The following is a 27446-nucleotide window of genomic DNA, read 5'->3' as shown; positions in this document are numbered from 1 at the left end:
GTGCGCGCCGCCCACGAGGCCTTCTGCAGCTGGCGGGGGGTCTCGGCCAAGGTGAGCGCGCTGGGCGGGAGCCGACAGGCCCGGCCCCCGAGCACGCTGCGCGGGGTCGGACAGAGCGAATGCGGCAAATCTGGAGCGTCGGCCGGGCCTGCCATGGCCCCGCAGGCCTCAGGTGCACTGGCCGGAGCAGGGCACGTGTTTCGAGGAGAGCGGCGTGAGCGCCACCCGGCCTGACCTGGCGCGAGGGTGACAGTGCAGGGAAGGGGGTCGTGTCCGAACTGGGAGGGAGCAGCTGTGCGCCCTTGCAGGGGAAGGGATTGGCCCAGACCGTCGCCTAGGTTTTGACCTGTAGGGATAGATAATGCTGCCCTTTACTGACTTTGGGGAAAAGGGAGAAATGGGGGTGGGGCCTGCAGAGGCGAGGACCGAAAAGCGACCTGGAGTAACCTAGTGAAACTGGCGTCCCCAGCCTTCAGAGCCGCTTTCTGAGCTATGTAGCGGTGATCAGGTGTCAGAGTCCTGACCGTCATCCCCCCCCCCCCGCACATGTGCGCTGTGCACCTACTGTACCCCGTGCACTGTCGGGGTGCTCGGGATTCTGTCCTTAGAGATCCCATACGGGTGGAGCAGGGCAGGGGAAAGACCCAGACTACAAGCAGCAAGCATGGCGCCTAGGCAGACAGGCATGTGGGAGGTGGTGGGCTCTGAGCGGAGAGGCAGGGAAAGGGGGTCAGGGACAGAGGCAAGGGTGAGGTGCTATCTAAAGAGTGTGGTCAGGTACAGTTGGCTAGTGCCACAGCAAAGAGCCACAGACAGAGTGCCATGAAATACAGAAGTCTGTTTTCCCAAAGTTCAGAGGGTGGAAGTCTGAGGTCAGGGTGTGCTGGGGTTGGTTTCCCTGAGGCCTGTTGTTGGCTTGTGGCTGACGGTCATCTCTGTGCATATCTGTGCCCCAATCTCTTTCTGTAAGGACACCAGTCCTTATTGGATTAAGGCCCACCGCAATGACTCCTTAACTTACCTCTTTTATAGGCCTTACCCCAAATATCCTCCCATTATCTCACATATACTCAGGATAGGAGTTAGGACTTCAGTAAGTCAATCTGGGAGGGGACAGTTTTTAGCTGGTACCATCAAGGTGGGCCTCGCTGAGGATGAGAGGTCCAAAGACCAGGGATTCAGCTCAAGTGGAAGTCAGGAGTATGGCTGTTGAGTTTACAGGAGTGCAGGGAGGCCAGTGCGGCCCAAGCAGACAGAGCATAGGGAAAGAGGAAGGAAGTCATACAGGTGGGGGCTGTGTTGTTTCTTGGTATATGGGCTGTCCACAACCAGGCCCCTGGTAAGAGCCTAGTGGCAGATGGCGTCATGGTGGAGCATGTGTGGAAACGAGAGATCACACCTCAAGACAGGAAGCCAGATAGTCGCTCACTGTCATAGGAACTCATTCCCTCAAGAACTAACTCAGGGCCCCAAGAGAATGACTTACTCCCTCCCATGCCCCCCCCATGACTTAAAAACTGGCGCCTTCTCACATGGCCGTCCTGGGGACCAGGCCTCCCATACAGGAGCCCTGGTGGAGAAGCAGCATTAAACCATACACAGGAGCGGGCTGGGATTTAGGTGGGACTTGTGGCTTAAAAGACATGGTGGAGTGGTGAGGAGGGATCCCATAATGGATATGTTTTACAGGTAGAACCAGCTGTATTCCTCAGGGGATTATTGTGGAGTGTGAAACAGAGGAGACAGCGACAACCCAGGACCTCTGGCCTGAGTTGCCGGAAGGATGGCGCCAAGATGGGGAGAGGTGGGGGTGGAGCCACACTGGGTGACATTGGAGTCAGCAGCGGCCTCAGAGTTGTCCTAAACACATACGTGTGACAGTAGAAAGGCAGCGGTGGGCTATGTGAGCTGGAGTTTGGAGGGGAGATGATGTCATGCACATGTGTGTCACGTGTGTCCTCACAGCTGTGGATGGGGTGAGGAACCCCAGGAAGGAGAAGCTCGGGCCTCACTTGGGTCTCTGGCATTATTTCATGGGCTCACAAGGGCTCACAAGGATCAAGCTGCTCCACAATGATCTCAAAGCGCAGGGGCACAGGGAGCTCCCCACTCTTGTCACTAATGGAGTGGTGGCCCCAAGGCTGGTGCCGAGGCCCTCACAGATAGCGGCAGTGTCACCTTGTATTCCCATCCTGATGTCTGTGCCCTTGAACACTAGCACGGTGTCAGTTTCCATCATACCAGAGCCAGGATCTTCTCAGGAAAGCTTCCTTCTTGAAAGTAGGGGCTCTTGGATCCTGGGTCATCATACTAAGGGATGGTGCCATCAGCTCCCCGAGGGTCCTGCACAGGTGGGAGATGGTGGAGCTGTAGGCAGTGACATGGCGGATGCCGAGGAAGGCCGCTCTTGAGTCCCCTGGTTTTTTGCCTCTAGGGCTCCAGTGTCTTTCTTGTGTCTGTTTTCCTTTCACTTCTCTAAGTGCATTCGCAGCCCACCTGCTCCTGCAGGCCGCCCCGGGGAAGAGAGTGAAGCTCAGTCTGCCACAGACAGAACAGCCCTGACAAAGGGTGTTTCATTTTCGTAGGGTCTCAAGGGGGCATCAGTAATTTTCCTCGAAAGTCACAGGAGTCTCAGATGGTTTAGCTGCTGTGCAGGTGTGAGTTTGAGTGCCACCCAGAGTGAACCGTGCGGTGTCCCCACTCTGGGAGGAGGTTTTATTATGGAAACGTAGTCAGGGTCAGGTCCATGCCCATCTCTGCTTGCACGGGTATCATCTGGTAAACCCACTGGCTCAAGGATGCAGCAGCTCGCTTGCTGAATTCACACCCTGGTTCATTTCTCAGCTCTGACTGCCAAGGGTGGCAGCTGCTTCTTTCCTCTTAGGCCTCCACTTCCAAGTCCTGCCAGCCCCTGTCTGTCTCACAATGACACCAGTCACACTGGATCAAGACCCATGCTAGGGACCTCATTTTATCCTGGATGCCTCTCTTAGGACCCTGTCTCCAGCTAAGGTCCCATTCTGCAACACTGGTGGTGGGGGTGAGATTTGGAGGCTTTACCCCAACATTTCTCTGGAAGTGGAGAAATGTGTCTTGGTAGCCTGACCCCAGGGAAGGGAGGTACAGTAGTTGAAGGAAGTGCGCATATGGGGGTCTCTGCTCGTAAGTGGAGAAGGCAGTCATGGAAGTCTTAGACCTCTGAATGAATGAGGCTGTCAGAAGGACAGGCCACCTTTACTTCCTGGGGTGGTCGGTCCTGGGGCCGGTGAGAGGATGCCTTAGGCATGGCTCTGTGTTGCCTTTTTGGCCTGGTGTGTCCAGCTATCTTCCAAGTGGGTATTTATATAAATGACATTTATTTATTTATGCAGGACTAGACTTTGAACCCAGGGCCTTCTCACTAAGTTACATTCCCCTTTCTTTTGAGACAGGATCTCACTAAGTCAGTAAGTTGCCCAGGCTGGGCTTAGACTTACAATCCTCCTGCCTCAGGATCCTGGAGTACTGGGATTACAGGAGGATGCCACCAGGCCAAGCTAAAAATGAATTCTTTTCTAAATGTTTAAATTTTAGAAGCTACTTCTGTTGATTTTTAATAATCCAAATTATTCCTTCAGGTATTTTTCATTCTTTGGAAAAATTTTTAATTGTGGTAAAATATACGTGTAATTTACTGTTTTATCCGTTTGTAAGCACTCCTACAGTGCCATGGCATTAAATGCATTCACGGTTCTCCAGAGCAGCAGGACCAAGAGGATACATAGAGATGTATGGGAAGAAGTTTATTCAGAGGGATTGGTTCACGAAATTAGGGAGGCTGAGAACTCCCACGATCAGCCATCTGTAAGCTGAAGGCCCAGGAATCCTGAGAAGTTCCAGCTAGTGTCTGAAAGCCTGAGAACTAGGAGGGCCACCCAAGGGCAGGGGAAAGGATGCTCAAGCAGGGAGCAAATTTACCTTTCCTTTGCCTTCTTGTTCCATTCAGGCCCTTAATGCATTGAATGATGCCACCTGCCTTGGTGAGTGTGAATTTCTGTACCGTCTAACAGTTGAAATGCTGCTGGGTGTGGTGGTGCGTATCTGTAATCCCAGCACTCGGGAGGCTGAGGCAGGAGGATCATTTCGAGTTCAAGACCAGCCTGGGATACAAAGTGAACTCAAGCCAACCTGAACTGCATAGCGAGACCCTGTCTCAAAAAGACCAAAAAGAAATGTTGATCTCCTGGAAAAAACACTCACAGACATACCCGCCCCCCGCCCCCCCGCAAGTTCCTCCAAATTCTACCAGCTATCTAGGCATTCCATGGCCCGGTGAAATTGACACCTAAAATTATCCCAAGAATGAGACCACAGAGCAATACTTTAGGAAACAGATTATGGAATAGTCTGTCTTACATTTCAAATCTCATTACTTCTCTGCTTTTGTTTTGTGGTTTTTAGGAGAGGAGTTCCTTACTTCGAAAGTGGTATGAATTAATGATGCAAAATAAGGATGACCTTGCCAAAATTATCACAGCCGAGAGTGTAAGTTCCGGATCTTTGCTTGCTACCCTGAGACAGTTTCCCAGTATTTTCAGTGTTGTTCTGTAGCTAAAGAGTGTGTGAATCCTTGTATGATGGTCAGATACCAAATCATTGTTGTGCCAGGTAGTCACAATTGCTAAAATGCAATTTGTATGTTCATTCTTAACTAACATGCAAAAATAGATTGTGTTTGGAATTGTATGAATACTGCCTTTCACCATCCCAGCTGTCTTCCCTGTGGCTGTTTTGATCTCTCATATTGCTTTTGTACATGTCAAAGTGCACCCACAGTTCCTGCATAGTTACAACAAATGATTTTAAACCATACCTCAACATTTAGATCTTAGAAGGAGGAGAAAGAAAATGAAAAGATGAAGTGCTAGGTGTCCCCCTAACTTGTGAACACACTGGGAATGCAGTGACTCGGTGACTCAGGTGATACAGCCAGCCATACTCATCTCCATCACTTTGTAATTCTGCTTTCTAAAACCTGTGACTAAGCTCCAGCAGCCCTGTGAGCTCTGTACTGGGAGACTTTTCTGCTCTTCTTGCAGCCTTGAAGAACTTAGAAACACACTCATGCCTTTGTTCCTGGAAGTTAATACATGTGTCCTTTTCTGATTTAATTTAGGGAAAGCCACTAAAGGAGGCACAGGGAGAAATCCTTTATTCGGCCAACTTCCTAGAGTGGTTTTCAGAGGAAGCCCGTCGTGTTTATGGAGACATTATCTCTACCCCTGCCAAGGAAAGGCGGGCCCTGGTCCTCAAGCAGCCTGTGGGTGTGGCCGCAGTCATCACGCCGGTACGTGCAGGACCAGCAAGATCCCGGGGGAGGAGATTGGGTAGGGAAGCCAGAGACCATTTACTCTTCCTTGTGAGCAGGTATGTTCATCCTGCTTGTGGGTTCCTGATCCTTTTGCTGATGTGGAGGCGTATTTCCAGGTCCTCTGGGATAAGGTTAGGTGTGGTGATAGTGGTGAGTGGAGTACACATTGCTGATGCCTTCAGAAATGGTGTGACCCACAGGAGGACCCAGGTGGCTTTTCTGACTTGCCATAAAGCAGTGATGGCGAAACTTTTAGAGACCAAGTGCACAAACTGCTGGTGATGTCATCGCCTGGCCCTGATACTCCTTTCGAAGCATGCACATGGCCCTCTGTGTGCTGTTATCCGATGCTCGGCTGTTGGAGAGATGCTGTGTGAGCTGGCTCGCGTGCCCACAGAGAGGGCTCTGTGTGCCCACTGTGGCACATGTGCTATAGCTTTGCCACCACTGCCATAAAATCTTCTTCCTGGCATTTTCCAGCACCTCTGAAAAATCATCTGGAATTTACCATTTTTAAAAAGAATTAAGATAGCGCACGTTTTTAGAGGTACACAGTTGGGGAAAAGAATTATGTTTTCATTGTGGTGATTAGCAGTAGCACCCCATGTGTGTACCCCCCAGCAGGGTCAGGGCCAGGCTTGGAGGGCACAAGGCTAAGAATACGACGCTGTGTCGGCCTGAGTGGCTGCAGTACCCTTGAGGGCACCAGCTTTCTCGCAGGGAGCAGCCCCTCCTCGACCCCCTTTCCGAGCTCTCACATTAACTTCTCTCCAGTGTCTGCCAGCTGGTCCAAGATCCTGCTAGGCACAGGCACAGGTAGAGTCCTCCTTAGTGCCCACACTGACTGGCTTGGACCCAGGGCTCACTTGGCCTCAGCCACATTCTTTCTCAGTTTCCCCAAAAGTAATAGTAATACCAACCTCAAAAGATGTGATAAGGATTTAGTTAATTTAAGTGCTTAAAATAATACCTAATGTAGAATAAGCACTATACAAGTATTTGTCAAGATAAAATAAGATACAGTTACCATAGATATGTAGATGTCTATAGGTATCTCTATATAAAGGAAAATGAACCACTTTCAGAATCACCATGGCCAATATTTTCTCCCACCAGCCTCTGGCCAAATCCACACTACCGTCTATGTTTGTAAGCAAGATTTAGTTGGGAGACATCGTGTCTGCTTGTGTGCATAGTATCGGTGATGTGTTTCAAGATGCAGCTTCAGAGTTGAGTTAATTGTGACAGGAACTGTGCATCCCACAGAGCCTAAAATTCTTACCACCTGGTCCTTTACAGGAAATACTGGTCCGTATAGTTTTGTCCTGTGTCAAACTCACATATCCTGTCTTATGGGCACCTTTATCTCCTGCGTCCCTCAGGTCAGAAGGGTCAAGAGTTTGGGCAGCCGGAGAGCAGGTTTCCCAGGCAGTTGTGCAATGGAATTTGTTGACTGACTGCCCGTGGACGAGTGAGGTCCTTCCTCTCACATCTTGTCCTCTGCTCTTTGATCCCAGTGGAATTTCCCCAGCGCCATGATCACCCGGAAGGTGGGGGCTGCCCTGGCAGCTGGGTGCACTGTGGTGGTGAAACCTGCTGAGGACACGCCCTTCTCCGCCCTGGCCCTGGCCCAGGTGAGCCTCTCCCTGGGACTCTGCAGAGCCAGCCAAGTCCAGCTGTGGGTTTTCCTCAGGGACGGATATGGAATGAAGCCTTTTTCCTTTGCCTTTTTTCCTTTGCTTCTCTGCTCCGCATGGTGTTGTGCTTTAATCTGCTGAGAGTTATTTTATGTCAGAAGAGTTGCTCTCTTTAGAAGAAAAAAGAGATGGGAGGCTTTCTGATACCTGCAGGCTGTGTATTTTTTAGTCTGTTCTAAAAATGATATCTCTCCTTCATCCCAGTTAAATAGGCACCAAAATGTCGGTGTCTCTGTCCCTCTCTACACTTGATCCAGGTCCATCTGCATCCAGGCAAATCATAGTCTGCTTAGAATCCTCCAGGGGCTTCTTCTGTTGTGCAGTAAACCTCAGGCTTTCTACAGTGGCCTCCAAGCCAGATGTGGTGATTCATTCTTGTAATTCAGCAGCACTCTGGGAGGCTGAGGCAGGAGAATCACAAGTTCCAGCCAAGCCTGGGCAACTTAATAAAACCCTGTCTTAAAATTTTAAAATGTATAAAATGTCAGGGTCAGTGTGAAGACCCTGGATTCAATTTCTGGTACCATAGGGATGCCCCTCCCAACCTCTGGTGCCCTCTGACCTTGTCTGTCACCCATCCTCTCAGGCTACTCTGGCCCTGCTCCATGGGTCACCCCATGAGCATTGTCCCCCACACAACCATGACTTGCTGCTTCCTGTCTGTGTGTTTTATGGGAAACTCGCGGAAGTGACAGGGATTTCCCACATACACACTCAGCTTCCCTTACCAGTGAAGGAGTTAAGGTCTCAGTGCCAAACTGGTGTATTGATTCTTTCAAGCAGAAATCACTCGAGGAACTGTGACTTCAGAAAGGGCCATTAGGACCAGCTACCATGGTGCGTGCCTGTAATCCCAGTTACCTGGGAGGCTGAAGCATGAGGACTATATGATCGAGGGCAGGCTGGACTACTTAGCGAGACCCTGACTTAAAAAAATAAAAAGGGCTGTGGCTGTAGCTCAGTGCAAGAGTCCGGGGCTCAATCCTCAGTACTGAAAAGAATTTCCTGGCTCTGTTCCCTTCCTTAAGTCTTACCCGAGCTTCCCTCTCCTGCTCCCTGCTGCTGGTCGCAGAGTGGCTGCCTGGCTCTGCCCGTGCTTCCCAGCCCCGTGGCTGTGGCTGCGCTCTGCCTCCTCACACAGGTGTCAAGAGGCATCCAGGTGCTCCCTGTGTGCTGCTGGCTGGGGGAGCCACCTTGTGTCATAAATATTTCCTTTAACTGTCTTGCTATCAATGCCACTGATATTTTGGTCTTGTTGCCCAGTTGCTGTCTCCATGAGAAGATATAGGGAAATTCGAAAACTGCTTCTACTACCATCTTCCCAGAATCCCAGTCAGATTTATGAAACAAGTTATGTGCACAGGATTCACAAATTCAAATAATTCAGGACATGTCGTATCCAAAGAGAATCGCCACAGGGAGAGTCCAGTTCCCCGGCAGCTGTCTCTCTAGTACCCTGGGGAGGGCTTGGCTGGGCTCTTCTCTCTGCCTCCCTTTCATCTCTGGTTGGTGATGGCATTCTAGAGGCTGAGGCAGGAAGATCACCTTGAGTTCAAAGCCAGCCTGGGCAACATAATGAGACCCTGTCTCAAAACAGAACAAATAAAAACTAAAACACACACCACACACACACAAAAAAAACAGAAAACAACCTTTTCTAATCTACACCCTGGGAAATGGACTCAGAGGCATCTTGCTGTGACCCTGCACCAATAGCTTTACCCTAAACACCTTTCCACCCTCTGGCTGGAGAATCACCACCCTTTTTCTTGAACATCCCTTTGCATTTTCTTTTTTTTTTTTGAGACAGGGTCTCATTATGCAGTTCAGGCTGGCCTTGAGCTCACTTTGTAGCCCAGGCTGGTCTTGAACTCACTCCTGCCTCAGCCTCCTGAGTGCTGGGATTATAGGCATGTGCCACCACGCCCAGCATTGCATTTTCTTGAGAAAGAAATCCAATGTTTAAATACCAGGTGGCAGCAAAATTTATACCCCAAGATATTTGTTTGAATGATATTTAACACACATTAATGTTATTTTTGCCGGGGGGGGGCAGTTCTGGTACTTGGAATTAAACTGATGACCTTGCGCTTGCCAGGAAGGCGCTGTGCCGCTGAACTAACTCCTCAGCCCCACACGTTAATGTTAATATCACTTTGGTACTAAAAATTGTATTTCAGATTCAAATCGATATAATATATAAGTATCTATATAAATGGGTAATTATGTATTATGTATAAATAATCGGTATAAACTTGTGCTGGGGATTGAACCCAGGGCCTCGCTCATGCAAAGCTCGCATTCCACCTCCGAGTTACCCCTACCCCCGAGCGTGTTTTCGCTCCATGCACATGCTTGCTTTACCAGTGAGGATACTACAGATTGCAAAGATATTCTGAGCCCAAAGCCAGCTTCATTTTCTTTCCATTAATTTTTCAGTCATGCATCTATTCGCTGCAGTTTTCTGCTTGTCTCCATCTAATAACCTGTTGCCGCGTTGGCTGTTTCCCTTCCAGCTTGCGAACCAGGCAGGCATCCCTCCTGGTGTGTACAACGTCATCCCCTGCTCCAGGACCAAGGCCAGCGAGGTTGGGGAGGTGCTCTGTACCGATCCACTGGTGTCGAAAATCTCCTTCACCGGCTCTACAGTCACGGGAAAGGTATGTGGTAGGTCTCAAAGAAAACAAGCATCATTCTAGTATTTTTCTTTCTTTCTTTTTATTTTTGTTTGTTTTTTTTGTTTGTTTGGTTTTGGGGTGTTTTTTTTGTTTTGTTTTAGTTTTGGTTTTTTGAGACTGGAGCTGGCTATGCAGTCCAGGCTGGCCTTGAACTTGTGGTGATACTCCTGCCTCAGCCTCTGGGTACTGAGATTACAGGCATATACTATCACACCTGTCTTTCTTTTTATAGAGTATAAAAATACTATTTTCTTTTCATCACAGATTTTAAAAAGATTTCTAGCAGAGTGTTAAATCTTCACTAACACGGTGTCTGCTCATCCTCTGGAGATATTTGGAACTATGTTCCCTGTTGTGACATGACATGGGCTTCTTGGTGACAGCACCAGAGCAGCCAGGGTCCCATTGTTTTGCTTAGTGTCAAGCAGCTGAACATTATTCGTGGCATTTCTTCAATTCCAGATTGCATATTTCTTTCCCAGCCTAGAATTAAGGATTCCAGATACTCACCAGTGATGCTGAAATGAGTGTCTTAGCAGTGAACAAAAATTGTATTTAGTATGAAGGTATTTATAGAAATGGGAAAAAAAATTTTTCTAGCTGTATCTTTTTCCTTAAGTGTTGATAAGTTCTTTCTTTAGAACTTCATGTGTGTGCCTGCGAGTAGATTTTTATTGATTCTGTTAAGTGTTCAAAAGAAAATTCAGAGCCGGGCGTGGTGGCACACACCGGTAATCCCAGCACTCGGGAGGCTGAGGCAGGAGGATCGTTGCAAGCCTGGACTACAAAGTAAGCTCAAGGCCAGCCTGAACTGCATAGCGAGATCCTGTCTCAAAAAGACAAAAAAAAAAAAGAAAGAAAATTCAGGGTGGAACAAAAGTTCTTATTTACGATGTTTTGAGAAAATATGCCCTTTCCTACTATATGTATGTGTACATATACATAGGTACATGCGTATATACTCATGCTAGACATGTGCAAAAAGCAGTGGACCAAATGCAAATGTAATTCGAATCTGAAAGTTTTTGTGAAAGTGATCATTTTTAGAAAGCATGAAAAGCAGGATGGAATAATACAGTTATCATATAATTTCCAAGCGTAGTCATTCCGTCATGTTGTACAGCCCCACTCGGACAGCAGCCCTCTCACTCTTTCATCCACTCATCTCTCAGCCACTTATCTCATCCACTCATTTCATCTATCAACCGCTCGCCTCATCTGTCCTCCACTCGTCATGTACCGCCCATCCTCCTCCCCTACCGTCCACTCATCTCAAAGCAGGGATGTCTAGGGCCCTAGACTGCGGTCCCCTAGCTGGTGGCTCGGCTATGCACACTGACTCTCAGAGCGCTTCAGATGTTGTGAAGTCGAGGGAGAGAGGATGGGGAGAAAGCCATGACGCCTTTGCTGTCCAAGCCAGGGAGATGCCAGCGTGCTGGGCACAGGGCAGTGACCCCCCCTCTGTCATTCTAGTTTCCTCAGCAACTGTGAGCAGCTGTCCCATCTCCAGGAAAGTGTCAGCTGTGTTCCTTCCCAGTCTGGCTTTGCTTGTCTTTACCTAGGACAGTGATTTGCTCAAGCGACTTAAAGGAAACAGTGATAAGTGTAGCAAAAATAATCTGGGCTGGGTGTGTAGAGTATGAGTTTAGCATGCGCAAGGCCTTATCTCGATCCTCAGCACCAAAATGTCACCAGCGACCACGAGAACAGCAACAGCAACTAATCTCTGTGTCGGGGGCCTATTTTGAGCTGGTCTTTACCGAGGACCCGCGGCTGCCCTCCTGGTTCTCCAGCTCAGACTCATCTCGTAGATGAAGCGCACACAGGGCGGTGTTCTGGGAACACCCCTGCCCTCTTCCCAGGGCTGTGCAGAGTGCGGTACAACCCGTGGCACCTGGGGTCTCCCTGAGTGGTCACCTGAGGGGAACAGGCTGCAGAGGGTGACAGTGACCAAGGACAGCGGCCTGGCAGAGACAGGGAGCCAGGCCAGTCACGCTCAGTCCTGGGACGCTGAGTCCTGAGGAGGTCAGCAGCAGGAACCGGGGCTGAAAGGACTAGGAGGGGACGGTGTTGTTGCAGCTCCAGGGCCCATGGCAGGCTGAGCCAGAGTGGGCCATCGCTGTGGGGAGGAGACCAGCTGGAGTGATGCAACAGTGACCCCGCTGTGGAAACCATCTTCACATTGGAGCGGATTCTGAAGTCAGTAGCTTGGTAGATAGTACTTTTTAAAAAGTTTAAATGAAAATAGTTTTATTGAGTCTAATATGTCTAAGCTAGGCACAGTGGCACACGCCTGTAATCCCAGCACTGAACTGCTGAACTCGGTCTGCTTCACTTGAACTATCTCAGGTAGATCTGTCTAACAGCCAGGATTGGACAAAGGCCTATTGTCCTGTAATAAATGTAAATATCCTGAGCAGCTTTCTTAGCCATAAAATCTCTTCCTGGGGTCTCATAGTTATATGTACCAGAAGTAACACTTGTCCATTGAACTAATAGTCCTACAAATTTATTTCGAGGGAATAATTGCAGTTAACAGCAAAGAATTGGAAACCACTTAAATGTCCACCATGTGGGGGCTGGATAATTAAAATTATGGCATGGCCACACAGTGGAATATTATGCAAGTATCTAAGGAATGTTCTAGAAACATATATGCTGCCATGAGCAGATTTTCATATTACAGTATTGCATTAAAGAAACAAGAGGCCTGGCATAGTGGTGCACACCTGTAATCAACACACTCAAGAGGCTGAGACAGGAGGGTCACTGCAAGTTTGAGGTCAGCCTAGGTTTAAGGCCATTCTGGACTATATCGTGAAATCTCATCAAAAAAAAAGAACAAAGTAAAAAGTGTTACAAACATGTTACGATGTTACAGATAAATGGCTAGTGGGGAAGGTAAAGCAGGTTAGGAAGCTGTATGATTATACCCCACTGTTTTTCTTTTCAGAGAAAAAGTACGCGTTCTGAATATAATCCTTGAAATGCTGTCAGTGGCAAACCATAGCTTATGGGGCCCTGGGGGATTTTTTTTTATTACCTTATTTCTATCTTACGATGTTTAAACCTATCCCTTATATTTTAATACTTACACAGTTCAAAAATGAAGGCAGTGTTAGCGTGTTTACCTTTCTCACATATAGACAAATGTGAATGCACATTTTCATCTCCCTCTTCCTGTGCACACTACCGCCCCATGCACACCGTGCGTGCCTTGCTTCTTTCCTCACTGGGTGACGCTGTCAGCAGAGGCCTCGTGGCCCTGGTCCTTGGCCTTGGGGCTCACGCACTGCACACCCCCTGCCGCCTGCAGGTCCTGTTGCGCCATGCAGCCAGCACTGTGAAGAGGGTCTCCATGGAGCTAGGCGGCCTCGCCCCATTCATCGTCTTCGACAGTGCCAACGTGGACCAGGCCGTGGCAGGGGCCATGGCGTCTAAATTTAGGAACGCTGGCCAGGTGAGTTATGTAAAATCTCCAGGGTCTGAGGTATAGATATGTGGGCTTAACGAAGATCACACAGTACCACCTCCACCACCCACTCACCTCCTGAGGATTCTCTCTCTTGATTGGAGTGGAAATCACCGCGTGTGGCACCGCCTCTCAGCCCTTGGTGTTACAGTCTGGGCTCTGCGTGCCCTCAGCCCCCGGCCCCCGGCCCCCGGCCCTCAGTGTTACAGCTCTGGAGCTGTACGCCTCACGTCAGCTCCGCAGTAGCCAAGGCTCCAACCTTAGCAGCCGTGGAGAGCTCTTCTTAGCATCCGCTGGTCTGTGGAGCTCCTCACAGCTGGCAGCTCCTAATGCATATGGCTCTTTTTGAAAGCAACCTGTTCTGCCCCCTTTCACTTAACCAGCAGATTTACAGGACTACCGAACAAGGCTTTAAGTCCTTAGACCAGAGAAGGCCCTCCGAGGTTAACTGGAGGAGGGTTAGGGAATGCTGCTTACAGAAAGCAACAGCCGGCCTATGATTGGGCCAAATTCAGCCCAGCGCATTGGTCCGCATTTGAGCCTACTGGGTGGTCTGAATTCAGGCTTGCTGATTGAAACCTGCCTGGTTCCAATTCACGCCTACTATGGTCAGGGCGGACACTCGCTGCCTGTGCAGGACTGCCAGGACAGCTGCAGCTGTAGCTGTCAGCCAAAGCACGCCCCCTCTGGCTGTCAGCTGAAAAAAGGGAAGGGTTGGGCTTTGTCTGGTCTGTCTCACCTCCTACTGCATTCTGTCTTTCAGCAAGCATTTAGTGATTCCCCTTGATTTTACTAAGGACTCTGCTTGGGTAGACCACAGAGAAGTAAGGTGCAGTCTCTGGCATCAGAGGATTTGCTGAACTGCAGATGTGTTTCAGTTAAACAACCCTCTCTTCTCCTTTCTACCCTTTGAATCTGGTGGTTTCCATGAATCTCCCTTAATGCACTTTTCTGTACTAAAGAGACCCAGTCATCATCTCAGATACCGAAGCTGTGAAGGTCTGAAGTCCCCTATCTTCTTTTTTTCTTCCTCTTTTTTGAGACAGGGTCTCACTATGCAGTTCAGACTGGGCTTGAGCTCACTTTGTAGCCCAGGCTGGTCTCGAACTCACAATGATCCTCCTGCCTCAGCCTCCCAAGTGCTGGGATTACAGGCATGTGCCACTATGCCTGGCAGGTCCCCTATCTTGAGGGAAAAATTTCTTGGAAAAGCTCAGAACCGTGATGCCTGCCAAGACCTGCCTGGGTTTCACCCTCCCTGAGATGTGGGCAACAGGGACACCCGATAAAGGGTATACAGGCAATTCCCAGATTGTTCTGGGAGAGTCACATCTGCATAGGAGATCCTGGAATATTAGATTTGTCAGGGACCTTTCAAGTCATCTGATGCAAACCTCAAATTTTACAGATGAGAAATGGAAACTCTGGAAAGACAGTGTGACTTGCATTACCACCCTGAGGAACGGGCACTACACGTAGAGCCTGCCTCCCTGTGCCTGTCCCGGCTGCCACCGGGAGCCTGGCTTCTTAGGAAGTATCTTGCCAGGTGTGGTGGCACACGCCTATAATCCCAGCACTCAGGAGGCTGAGGCAGGAGGATTGTTGCAAGTTTGAGACCAGCCTGGGCTACAAAATGAGCTCAAGGTCAGCCTGAACTGCATAGCGAGACCCAGTCTCAGAAAGACCCCTCTCCCCAAAAGGAGCTGTGACCTTAACATACCATCAATTTTATTTTTTTTTTTTGGTTTTTCTCCGGTACTGGGAACCGAACTCATGACCTTGCTCTTGCCAGGCAGGAGCTTTTGCCGTTGAGCTAAATCCCCAGCCCCAACATACCATCAATTTTAAATAGAATAAATATACCAGGAAGGTACCATTATGAAAAGGTAAAATGTTGCATACTGTTCTGTGTCAGTTTTCATCTTTATTTTGGCCTTTGGTAATTAATTTTCCCCTTTTACATATATTTAATTCACTTGATTGAAACAGATATGCTTTCCTTTACAAACAAACGCTGATATGTGTATAATCTTGAACGTTAAATCATAAGCTTATAACTTTGGGACAGGTTTCTTTATGCCAATAAACATGCATAGTATGTGAAGTTCTAGGTATACTTTTTTCTACTAGGATAGTACATGATGAAGAAAAAAGACAAAATAATTGATTAATGCTTACCTTTCTTTTAATTACATTTTATAACTTAAAGTACAGGATCTGATCTGAATAGAAAAAAATAAGGTGTTTTTTTTTTTTCAGTAATTTAGATTAACGTGGAAGAAGGGCCTTAGGTTCCTTTTTTTGAGACAGGATCTCAATATGTAGTTCAGACTGGCGTGAACTCATGGTGATCTTCCTGCCTCAGCCTCCCAAGTACTGGGATTACAGGTATGTGCCACTGTGCCCAGCTGGTCCATTTTTAAATGACAGATTCAGTCAAACACTTGGAAGGATCAGCTAGGAAGTATAAGTTAGCATTTGACCTTATTCTTTATAGCCTCTGCTGTTGCTGTTAAATTGCTCTCTCTCAGGAGGGTTGTGACCCCTTTTTCCTATTTGTTTTATAAGTTTATTCAGGCCATTTAAAAAAATGGGGCAAGTGGCCGATAGTCTTGTTTTACATAGAGATATTGATACTTGCTCGCATGTTTGGCTGTAGGTGTGCAGCAGCTACGGAGGGAAGCAGAGAGGAAGTGCAGTTATCTTTGGGGCCCAGCCCTCCCCGTGGAGGAGAGCAGCAGGCTGGGCCCATGACAGAGACACCTGGGGAGGTGTTTTCCCAGCAAGGAGGCGCCTGTGTCGCGTTTCCAGGTGGGATAGATAGCTCCCAACGCACTAACTCTGGGTGTGCTTCTGTCTCCTCTCCAGACTTGTGTTTGTGCAAACCGATTCTTGGTGCAAAGGGGTATCCATGATTCCTTTGTGAAAAAGTTTGCTGAAGCAATTCAGAAAAGCCTGCGAGTGGGGAACGGATTTGAGGAGGGAACCACCCAAGGCCCACTAATTAATGAAAAAGCAGTAGAAAAGGTAAGTTCGTTTTAGTATTTGTGAAGGTAAACTATGGTTTCCAAATGAAAAGCTTAGCTGAGCAAAAACACTTTGGTAAGGTGCCCGGCACGGCTATTCTGGAAACAGTGGAGAAATTTGAAGAAAAAAAAAAGAGAGAGAGAGAGACGACTTCTACCAGTTTGTATGGTCAGGTGGCATTGTCTTATCAGAAGCTTCTCTAGCTCCGTCATTACACTGAGACCATGTGGTATCCGTCACCTTGGGGCGTCAGCTCCCCCCCCCCCCCCCCCCCCCCCCGTCTTCCATCACAGTGCCTCTAATTCCTCTTCTGATGACAGAATTCCCTTCCAGGAGAATCTCTGAGGAAAGCACTCCAGCAGGCAAGTAGAAAATCATGGTACCATGTTCAGGATTTAGACATGTAAAACAAAGCCATTTTTAGGAAGGATTTGTGTGATGAAAAAGCTGACACATGCTAGACTACTAGAGAGGTGAAATTTCTTCACTCTACTGGGTTTTTTTCAAAAATCCTTTTTAGAGTCATGAGAAACTTTCACATAATACCAAAGCATCCAACATGTCCAGTGTGTCACCTAGATAAGGATTTTAATAGAATCTTTCAAATCAGGCAGGTTTGGCCGTTGGAGACGGTGTGTAAGACAGAAGGGAGGAAGGCGGCTACAGGGGGAACAGCTGGAGCTCAGCCAACTCCTAGATGAACCAAGGTCAAGTACAGCCGAGGCAGTGCTCATGGGCGTGGCACAGCCCACGCGGTGGTCCTCGGACTCATGAAAGGTCAACCTCAGACCCACGGCCAACCTGACCCGGTGGGCAGTCACTTCATCCAAACCCATATCCATTGCTGTGCCCCAGGGAAGCATGGAGGTCAGATGGAGCTCTGACTGTCAGGACAGAAAATGCGTTAAAGTTCACGCCATCATGCTTGCATCTTAGAGGGGACTTTGGACGGCGGGATACATGGGTGCCTGCTTGTCCAGTGAAGGTTGTCTGGGTTCAAGTCCCAAATGGTCATTCTCAGTACCTCACCCCTGTGCTTTTCATAGGTGTGATGTCTGTCCCCAGGCCGCTGACTATTACTTTGTCTCAGGTAGAGCCAAGGCTTTTGTTTTGTTTTGTTGGTAGTGCTGGGGAATAAAACACAAGCATCACTGAGCCACGCCCTTTTAACTGCCCAAGGGATGCTCATTTACAGCCAGTCTGAGAGCTGTATTGGAGATTTTTTTTCCCTAAGCGGATAGGCAGATACTGTCCTCTAGATGGCGCAGCATACCAGAACTTGAAATAAGCCCCACTGCAGGAGTTCTGATTTTTGCAGCGTTTGGTAAAAATAACCTTGTTTAAGGACATGGTTTCAGGCTAGGAATATGCTCAGTAATAGAGCACTTGCCTAGCATGGATATAGGCCTGGCTTCAATCCTCAGCCCCCACAAAAGCAAAAATAAAAACAGCCTGTGGGACCTGGAGATATAGCTCAGCGGCACAGTGCCTGCCTGGCAAGCATGAGATCCTGAGTTAGAGTCCCAGTACCAAAACAAACAAACAAAAAACAATCTGTGGGGTTGGCACTGATGTACACACTGTTAGAGAGAGGCTTTAGGAAAAAATACCGCGTACCACATTTAATACAGAGAGGGCCAGAGCAGGTTCTGTGAGGGGCAAAGAAGTGGGATGCAGTTAAATAAGTTACAAATAAACTTCTAAAATACAAATCACAGAAAGCCGTCCTGGCTAACGGAGTTTGTTGCAGGCAGTGAGATTTTTAGACTCAAATTGTGTGCGTCTCGATGGCAGTGTGTGCCTGCTCGGAATGTGTCTCTTCTGAAATACTACAGAAAAATCAGCTGGGAATGGAGGGGAGGAGGACTCGGTGCAGCAGAGTATGTGGTGAACTTCTGCAGGCAGGAGAGGGCTGTGTTAAGAGAAAAACCAAAGCAAGTAGTCCTGTCCAGGGCAGCTACCCAGGGCATCAGGGCCTGTCTAGAATAGGTTGTTCAGGGAGTGGGAAGTTGAAGAAAGGAAACCCGGAACCATTGATTATACTGTTGCACTGTTTCTGGGTCGTTCCCACACCAGCCACCCCGGCCCCCGCACCCCAGTGCCCACAAGCCAGCAAAGGCATTTGCCCCAGGCACAACAGTTTTTTCTGCAGAACTACAGTAGCTGGCCCAGGGGTGCTTGCTTCCGGAGTGACACCTTCCTGCCTGTGCCCTTTGGGGAAGGAGGCCACCCTGTGGGACGCTACCATGCAGAATAAACCCAAGTTCTCAGCAAAGGCCACCATGGTCCTGATGCCTGAAAACCATCTGCACGAAAGAGCAAAGGTCGCAGGAGGAAATAGAGCAGACCCTGGAGGAAGCAGACAGCCTGGGAACAGAAAGGATGCCTCTAAGAAGCCCTCCTGTCATCCCCGAGTTTTGAGGAGCTAGTACACCTGCAAGGCAAGGAGCACAGTCTGTAAAAGCAAAGTCTGTAGAAATTGAACACAAAACTGTCCAAAACTGCAGTAGCTGAAGCTAGAAGATAAAATTAGGGCGAACTCAGGAATAAAACAAAGCATAGAGAAAGATTATGGTAGAGCTGTTTGAAATTGGAATTATAGACACATCTTGTTTAACGAGTGAGCTTTGTTCCAGTGACTAGGTCATTAGATGAGTTGGTTGCTAAATGAAGAACTGTATACAGTATGTATGATATAATATTCAGAAGAAAGAAGTGGTTACGCTCCAGCTTGATGACTTTGCTTTTATCTGCATAGCTCACATGCAGTGCTGTAATGTATAACAGAGCATAAAACTATAGTAGTGCACTGTACACTCAGCAAAAATTACAGCCATGCACTATAGAAGAAGCCACCATAAGGCCACACTGCCACTCAGTGTTCCTGCGTGGCAAGTCTGAATGTGGGGCATAAGTCTGAGCAGGGCACCGCATTCATAAAACCAAGCAGTCGTTAAACAGGTAAGTCGTTAAGCCAGGACTACCTGAAAACTGAGGAGAGGGGAGAGATCCCTTCGTGTGAGGAGCTGTTAGAATGAAAGAATTGAGAAGATGAGGAAATCTCATTTATCTAATAAGTAATTGAAAAAAACTTCTCAGAGCTGGGGGAATATGACTTAATTCTTTACATCAAAAGACCTCACCAGTTACCACAGGAAAAGAATGGAAGCAGATGGGCCGTGACATGCATGTAGGTATGTGGTGGGTGTACTTGGTGATATTCATAGGGCGACAAAATCAGGTAAGGACACTCTCTGGGAACAGAATGTGTGGCCCCCATCTTGAAGCTCTGCAGCTCCATGCTGAGGAGAATGTGCCAGAAGAAAACAGAAGCACAGTTCAGGAAAGAGGACAACATGGGACCCAGTGGGACTCACGAGGGTGCCAGGAAAGCGACCCCAGGAAGCTGAAAGAAGAACCATTAGAGTTTTCTGCAGTGCGAGCATTCTGAGAGACTGTGCCTCTCGGAGTCTCCTTGGCCAGCCTCGCCATGTGCTCTTCTTTTCCTTGTCACACAGGTGGAGAAGCACGTGAGTGACGCGATCTCTAAAGGGGCCACCGTGGTGACAGGCGGGAAGCGGCACCCGTGTGGAAGGAACTTCTTCGAGCCCACGCTGATGAGCAATGTCACCGGGGACATGCTTTGCTCTCATGAAGAGACGTTCGGGCCGCTGGCACCGGTTATCAAGTAAGACCCTCCGGCCAGTGGGAAGACCAGAGCGGAACAGGAGCTTCCGTGCTGCTAAGGGGCCGGGACTGAGCCCACCGAAGGGCAGAGTTCAACTCATGGGTTTATTGTTTTCAATCTTTGGAAACGTTTAGAATTCCCTTGGCCTTTGGGTCTGGCACATCTCGCCCCGGGGTTTTGTCAGTCTGAGCTCTTAATGGCCTTTTAACATCTAAAGTGCTTGTTCAGCCCTGGGAAATCTATGATCATTATTCCTCACAGAGGTTTCCTCCCCTCTGTGTATCCTTTGCCAGCCCCCAAGAGCAGGGTTCCGGTGACATTTCTACTGCTGTTCTCTGCTGCTATGACCTGTTCACCTCATCCCTTCATCCCCGCCTGATGTCTTCTGAGAGTCCTTCCCTCCGTGTGCTGGGTTGTGTTTTTGTCTGTTTTCCACTGGGATATGTTTGCAGTAAGGCTGCTCGCGTTCCTTTGGGGGACTTGGTACACATATAACGCGTATCTTGATCATTTTCTATCCCCTCCCTCCACCCTTTTCCCTGACCCCTTCCTCTTCTCCAGAAAGCCTGCCTTTACTTTAGTCTCTATTTATATTTTGGGTTTCTCATAAAAGAGAAACCATGTGACAGCTCAGTTTCTGCGTCTTCATTAATTCTTCAGAGATACAACCCTCTCCCCGAGTTCTTTGTCCCCACTTTTTTTTTTTTTCGTTTTGATCTTTACAATCATTTCTTCCCTACTGCTGATTCTTCCTGCTTCATCTTCCCCTCACTCCGCCCTTTTCTTACATTTCTATTCTGTTCCACAATTTCTTCCCGGTCTGGCATAGACCATGCTGCTTGTTGTGTGTAGTCTTAGAGCTCCTCAGCTGTCTCCGGATTTCCCCTGAATTCCGTGCATCCTTCACATCTGCCATGGGGCTGTGAGAAAAGCTGAGACTCCAGTTTGAGCTCCTGCTGTGTTTAGGGGACAAAGGGCCAAGTCTCAGGGTGGGGCTGGGGGGGCTCTAGGACCAAAGTCTTGTCTCAGCACCACCCCAATATCCTTTTCCTCTTGGGTATTTTGCAGTCATCGCTATTGCAATGGGCTGGAGAAAAAGGCTGCTGCCTCCTCCCATGCTTATTGTGCATGGCTGGTATGCCACCTGGGCGCGGCACTGCCTGGGGCGCCTAGCACCTAGCACAGATCCAGGGGCCCAGGCCTATAGACAGGATCACTGGAAATTGAGGGCTGTACCTCACCTCCATGGCTCCATAGATGGCCATTATTTCCCTCCCGTCTTCCTGGCCTGCAGAAGTGTCTGGCATTTTTGGTGTTGCTGATGGAGCTTTTCAAGTCAAGATTCTCCTTCTGTCCCCTCTGGCATCTCCAGCACTGAGTTCCCACAAGCTGCTGCCACTTGCCAGGGTCAGAAATCTTTTTTGTCATGTGCTTTGCTAGCCTTGGTACCATTTTGCTTGTGGAGTTTATATATTATCCCACCGTTGTAGAAATGCACTGCTTGAAGAACGTCCATCCTTCATTTTAATAGAAATATTTTTCCTAGAACATGAACCAGATGCTTTCTCAGGTAACCCGAAGGATGCAGTGGCTAGGAATGCAGGCTTTGGAGATGACGGGAGTGTAGATTCAGGCTTCACTGCCTGATGCCAGAACCTCAGGCTGGTTAAAGATTTCTAAGTGTGGGGCTGGGGATTTAGCTCAGCGGCAAAAGCGCCTGCCTGGCAAGCGCAACGTCGTGAGTTCGGTTCCCGGTACCGGAGAAAAACCAAAAAAAAAAAAAAAAGATTTCTAAGTGCGCTCTGCATAGCCCTGCAGAGACAGCAGGCTCCCTTTGCTAGTAGATCTCTATATTTTAAAACTGGGATGCTTAGAACCTCATGCCACAGTTATAATTCAGGAATGGCAGAAAAATACCACTCTGATCTTGTTCCTGAAATAAAATTAGAACATTGGAAGAGACTGCAGAGGGCTTTGGCACAAACCCTTGCTTTCAGAGAGGAACAGATGCCATGCACGGTGACTCTGGGGAGCAGGGGTAAGTGCCAGAGCCTGTTTGAAAGCTGGCCCTGCCCTCCGCCTCCGAATGGGTTTCCTCTATTGCACTGTGCTCGCTTCTGTGTAGTAGGGCTGTATCTGCAGCCCCCCACCTGCGCACACCGATGCCATCTAAGCAGACACGACTGTAATGAGTTCTTGGTGGCACCAGGAACAGCAGTCCCTTCCTTAGGGGATATGTGATGGTCTGGTTATCCCACAGTGCCTGCATGCTGGTCTGCTCTCTTCGTGCTCCCAGAAGAGCCAAGGCCAGGACTGAGCGGAACACTCAAGCTAGGAATGCTGAGGCCGTCAGCAATTGGTGTTCTTTTCCTCTGCTCTCTGCCTCTGGATCTCTTTGCAAAATACTGATTTACCTCTTGCCATTATTTGGTAAACAAATCAGAAGAAAAGAAAGCTGGGTCTCTGTACGCTTCCCTTCGCAGGTTTTGCTTATGACCTATTGTAACTTTGCCAGGTTCGATACAGAGGAGGAAGCTATCGCGATCGCCAACGCCACTGACGTCGGGTTAGCAGGTAGGGATCCGTGCGTGTCGGGCAGCTGTCATACTTATTTTCTCCAGCAAATGCCAGTCATGCATTTTGAACCATTGCCCTGGAGTCTGAGAAAGAAACTCAAGTAGAACACATATTGTGTTGCTTCCCAAGTGGCACGGTTGGGTTTGTGCAACACCAAATTCTTTTGACTTCTGCCCTGCGGGACACTTTGGTCTCTGGTTGAGTGGGGGGTAGAGAGAGAGAATGGTGCACACTCTTCCATGTTCTCAGGAGCTTAGTGCCCTGAACTTGCAGGCGCTCTTGCTTCTATTTTGCCTCTCCTGAAAGCCTAGACCATGCGCACCAGCAGAGAACGCGGGGCAGGGAGGGAGTGGTGTGGGCAGGAGCTGCTGACTCTCAGTTTGCAGGTGGTCAGGTGGCACAGCTTTACCTGGTAGTCCTGAGAAAGTGAGTGTGTTGGTATCCACAGTGCATGTGACGGGGAGTAGGTAGAGACGGAGGATACGCTCCCACTCTGTGAGAGCCTGCCCTCCACATGGGAGAACTGGTTACACCCAGGCAGGGAACAAGCATGCTCTGGGGTCTCCTGCCCCACGTTACCCACTTGCAGAGTCAGATGTGGGTACAGGGTTTCTGCCACACCAAGTCCAGGGCTGGTTTCTTCCCTTGTCCACGGGTTGACGGTGGAGAAAACCATGTCCTACACTAGGCTGTAAGTAATAGGCAAGATTGTGATCATAGGGAGTCAGAGGAGGGGTTCCGAGGGGACTGAGAAAGCTCAGAGAGAAGTAAGTGTGCTGAGGAGAGGGCTGGGCTCATTTGGAGATGACGGTGGGTGACTGGAATGAGGGAAGGCAAAGCTGAAACTGTTCGTTGGGACAGGAGGGAATGTCCAAGTAGCCACGAAGAAACTCAGCCTTACTCTACAGATAACCAGGAGTCGCCACAAGGTTTGGCAAAAACGTCGTATGGAAATCTAACAGGCACTCAAGGTGGGCTGGAGGGGAGAAGTGGAGCTGGGAGTGGTGTCTCAGCCCCTGGGTGTGTGAGAGCCCTCCCAGCAGGGGGTGAGGGGTGGACAGGAACAGAGGTGAGGTCCAGGGTCCAGAGATACAGACATGGAGCGGTCCAAGATGGGGTCATCGTGACTGGGGAGAGAGCTGTCCCCAGTGTCCTCGGCTTTAGACAGGATGTCTAGGGACGGCTCTACATGTCACATCCGTCCTTCCCTCTGCTTGCCAGGTTACTTTTACTCCCAGGACCCAGCCCAGATCTGGAGAGTGGCGGAGCAGCTGGAGGTCGGCATGGTGGGCGTCAACGAAGGCCTGATCTCCTCCGTGGAGTGCCCTTTCGGGGGCGTGAAGCAGTCTGGCCTCGGGAGGGAGGGGTCCAAGTACGGCACTGATGAGTACTTAGAAGTCAAGTACGTGTGTTACGGAGGCCTGTAGGAGCCTTCAGTTCCCTAAGAAATAAAGAAGTGACGCTTACTGACATAAATGGGGACATTCCAGCCATCATTTTAAATAAAGCAGTAGGCTACTGGAATTATGGGTATGTTAGAATTTAGCTAGTCCTCATGATCCCAAGCAGATGTCAATCATCCCCATCCTCCTCCATAAGCAGAGGTGAGCCCTGAGCCTGGGACCGCAGATCCTGGACAGCCAGCCTGGGTCCCAGCATGACCTGATCACCCCGGCGCAAGGCGGCGAGGAGCAGGCTCCCTTGGGCCCCTTGGAAAGGCCTGGTCACTGCTCGGGTGTCACAGCCTGGACCTGGCATGGGGTGTGCAGGGCAGTGGGTCACAGGAGCAGCAGCACTGCGGATGCTGTGTCTGAGGCAGATGCTGGACTGACCCTTTCGCAGCCTCTGAAGTAGCCCAGAGTCACCTGCACTGCTGTGTGGGGTACAGTGTGCTTCTCCCTGGGTCTGGACCAAAAGTCTTCACTGTCCCCAGTTCACTGCTTCAGCACCCTTCTGTTGCCTGTAGGAAATGAGTCTAAGGTGAAAGCAAAGATTGGCAGAGGCAGGATGGTACAGCGGTGGGCATGTGGTCTCTCAGCCTGGCCCGTCTGACCAGCTCTGTGACTTCCGTCAGGGCCCGCACCTCCCACCCTCTCCCCAGAGCCATTTCTGTCGCCAGCAGGGACACCTGGCCCGCCTGTGCACTGGCAGTATCTTAGCTAAGAGGAAGGAGCCCGGCACCCACCTGCCTGTCTGCCAGAGCTGTCTGTCCTGGTAGACTGCCACTTGCTCTCTCACTTCCAAAGGAGCGGGGCACCTTTACCACTGTGATCTCAAAAGAAGATATAATTCCCACAATTGCCAGTCCACTTTGTGGCTTTGAATTTCAGGCACCAATTACCTAATCAGAGAAACATACCTAATTATATTTCATCACGAAGTCTCCGTGGCCAGTGTTGGCTCTCAAGCCAAGAGAAAAAGTCCCAGTGGGAAAATCCTAGGCTCTTCTAGAAAGGCCTGCTATTGCCAAGGAGTCCACCTCAGGCTGTTCCTGGGCAAATGGGCAGAGATGAAGCCCTTGCATTCCTCCTTTCAGCGCATCATGTGCTGTGGGTACTGCAGGTGCTGGGAGGAAGGTGTGAATGAGGTAGCACCGGATACAGCTGCTCCTGAGCCCCGTCTGTACTCATGACCCTCACTAAGCCACGGACTGGGGGCAGTGCAGATAAGTAACAGTCTCGAAAGTCCCTGTGCCCAGCTGCCACACATCTGCCAGGTCAATACCTGCCATATCCTCAACGCCCAAAGGAGAAGGAGCAAAACTGCCTCCTGGTGACACTGCCCAGACCCGTCAAGAGTCACACCGTGTGCTGACAGGCCATTTCTGCTCTATGGTTGTTAGATGGTTTTGTGTAACGTGGAATTGCTTAAGATTTGTGTGTGTCCCTCTTTTTTCTATCGAGAATACAAATGCTCTGGTGTTATTTTCTAGAAATTGAATCCTGATGCAGGGATGTGTGGGGGAAGGCTCTCCAGTATGCATTTAACTTTGTGAGTTGGTGGTTTCTTGGCCAGATGACACATTTTTAAGTTTTCTTGCATATTTGGCTCACCAGGTACATAAATTGAGGGCCAGAGACCACTGCAGTATCTTTGACCAGTTTTGTAATTAAAATAATTTGGAGGTTTGGGATAGTGGCTCAGTGGAACATGAGGCCCCAGGTCCAGTCCCTAGAAGCACCAAAATAAAAAATAATTTAAGATAATTTGAAAAGGAAATAGCTTGTTGTGTAGTAAAATGGTTTTAGGTTGTGGGAAGAAAGTATTTTTATTTATTTAATTTTTGGAGGCAGGTGCAGTCTGGCAATCCTGTCTCAGCCTCCCAAGCAGCTGGGACCATTAAACATGTGCCACCAGCCCAGCTCAAAGTGTTTTTAAGTCAGCATTCATGGGGGGTTAATTTTCAGTAAGGTAACCATATGTGATATATGGAATTTTTTGTAGGCATGTATCTGTTTTACAATATAAGTGGAAAAAGACCAGTGATTGGCTAACTATAGCCCATCAGCCCAATCTGACCTGCCACTACTTTTGTACAACCCAAGAACCAAGGATGTTTTTCATCCTTTCAAATAGTGGGGGGTGGGATGTGAAGAGTCCTTTTTTCTTTTTTTTTTTTTTGTACCAGGAATCAAACTCATGACCTTGCACTTGCCAGGCAGGCACTTGTGCTGCTGAGCTAAATCTCCAGCCCTCTGTGAAGAGTTTTTCATGACACATGAAATTCAGATTTCAATGTCCATATGGGAAACATGGCCACACCTGCTGGTTTATGGTTCAGGCAGAATGGAAAAGTCTGTTCATGATGAGCCTGAAGTGTCACTACGCATCTCCTCCAAGGAGTCTGCCAGTTCCTTAGCTAGACTCCAAGGGAGAGATGGACCTTCCCACATTTATTGGGCATTATTTCCTTCTGCTAAACACTTGCCTTGTAGAAGGTGCTTTGGGCTAGTACTGCTGGGAGCCCCCAGCAGTGACCACAGAGCAAGAAAGAGTCCATGGCCTTAAAAAAAACTTCTTGGCTTCCCCCTCCAGCTACACAGGGGTCCTCACTTCCAGAGCTGATCTATGGCTGTGTCTCTGCCATTTGAGCGGTCTTAAGTGTAACTGTCATGTCTTCTCATGCCTATCTGTATTTTTATGTAGAGACTCAGTAAAATATGGATTAGAAGCACAGTGTAACAAAACCTATTTTCTTACTAGCTGACATCATGAACTTGAAATTGTGCCACAGAACTTGTTTCCTCTAACGGGTGGATCCCAGTGTTTTAATTGTCCTTATCTAGCTATTTCAAATAGCATTTTACTTGAATAATAACATGCTGTGAATGCTTCATGCTCTACCTTGGGTAAAATTTGGGGTAGGAATAGTGGCAAACATAAATGTGTCACTTTATAAATGTGTACATGACTAACTTTTCTAGTTGCTGACATAGTGTGTATCTGTCTAATGCAGAGTTGCACGTGTGTGATTAATAAATGTTGAACTGGGAGAAATTCTTACTTCAGTGTCGAAGTGTCTGGTGTGAGTTTTCTCCTGACCACTTGAGAGTTTCTTGGATGGTGTCAGGTTTGGATGTGAGAAATGCCCTGGGTGAGCGCCAGAAGGTGCACTTTGGGGGCCTGTGTCTAAGAGAACTTTTTAAATTGTTTATTTTCTGTTGCTAATAATACCAAGATTATGATATGAAGAACAGAAGTTTCTTTCAGCTCATGGTTCTGGTGCGGTCATTTGGTGACAGCTCTCTGGCAGGCAAAGTCCCTGGGCAGCACAGGGCTTCACATGGCAAGAGACCCAGTCAGACAGGCCGTGATAGCCTCTCGCTGTCACGCATGGGTCAGTCCATCCAGGAGGACAGAGCCCTCGTCACCTCTCAAAGGTGTCCTCACGTGGTCTGTGCACGTGTGGCTCCGTATCTTTCTGTGGGTCCAAATCCCATATGACACCAGCAAAACT

The 27446-nt window shown here is 48.8% G+C and overlaps 1 protein-coding gene across 1 annotated transcript; it reads left to right on the top strand.

Annotated features, from left to right (window-relative positions):
* Window positions 1-26992, top strand: Aldh5a1 (aldehyde dehydrogenase 5 family, member A1; the record flags this gene model as incomplete). The annotated part of the gene is given in 10 exon segments (XM_005403428.2): window positions 1-51; window positions 4441-4524; window positions 5156-5326; window positions 6868-6984; window positions 9564-9707; window positions 13042-13185; window positions 16066-16224; window positions 19743-19912; window positions 22428-22486; window positions 23711-26992. Coding segments are annotated over 10 exon segments (1305 nt in total), but the record flags the coding sequence as incomplete, so codon positions are not given.
* Window positions 26993-27446: the final 454 nt, after the last annotated feature.

This window comes from Chinchilla lanigera, unplaced genomic scaffold, assembly GCF_000276665.1.
Source record: "Chinchilla lanigera isolate Chin_1 unplaced genomic scaffold, ChiLan1.0 scaffold00082, whole genome shotgun sequence".
Lineage (NCBI taxonomy): Eukaryota > Metazoa > Chordata > Mammalia > Rodentia > Chinchillidae > Chinchilla > Chinchilla lanigera.
Note: the sequence above shows the minus strand (reverse complement) of the source record. Positions and strands in the feature narration are given on the sequence as shown.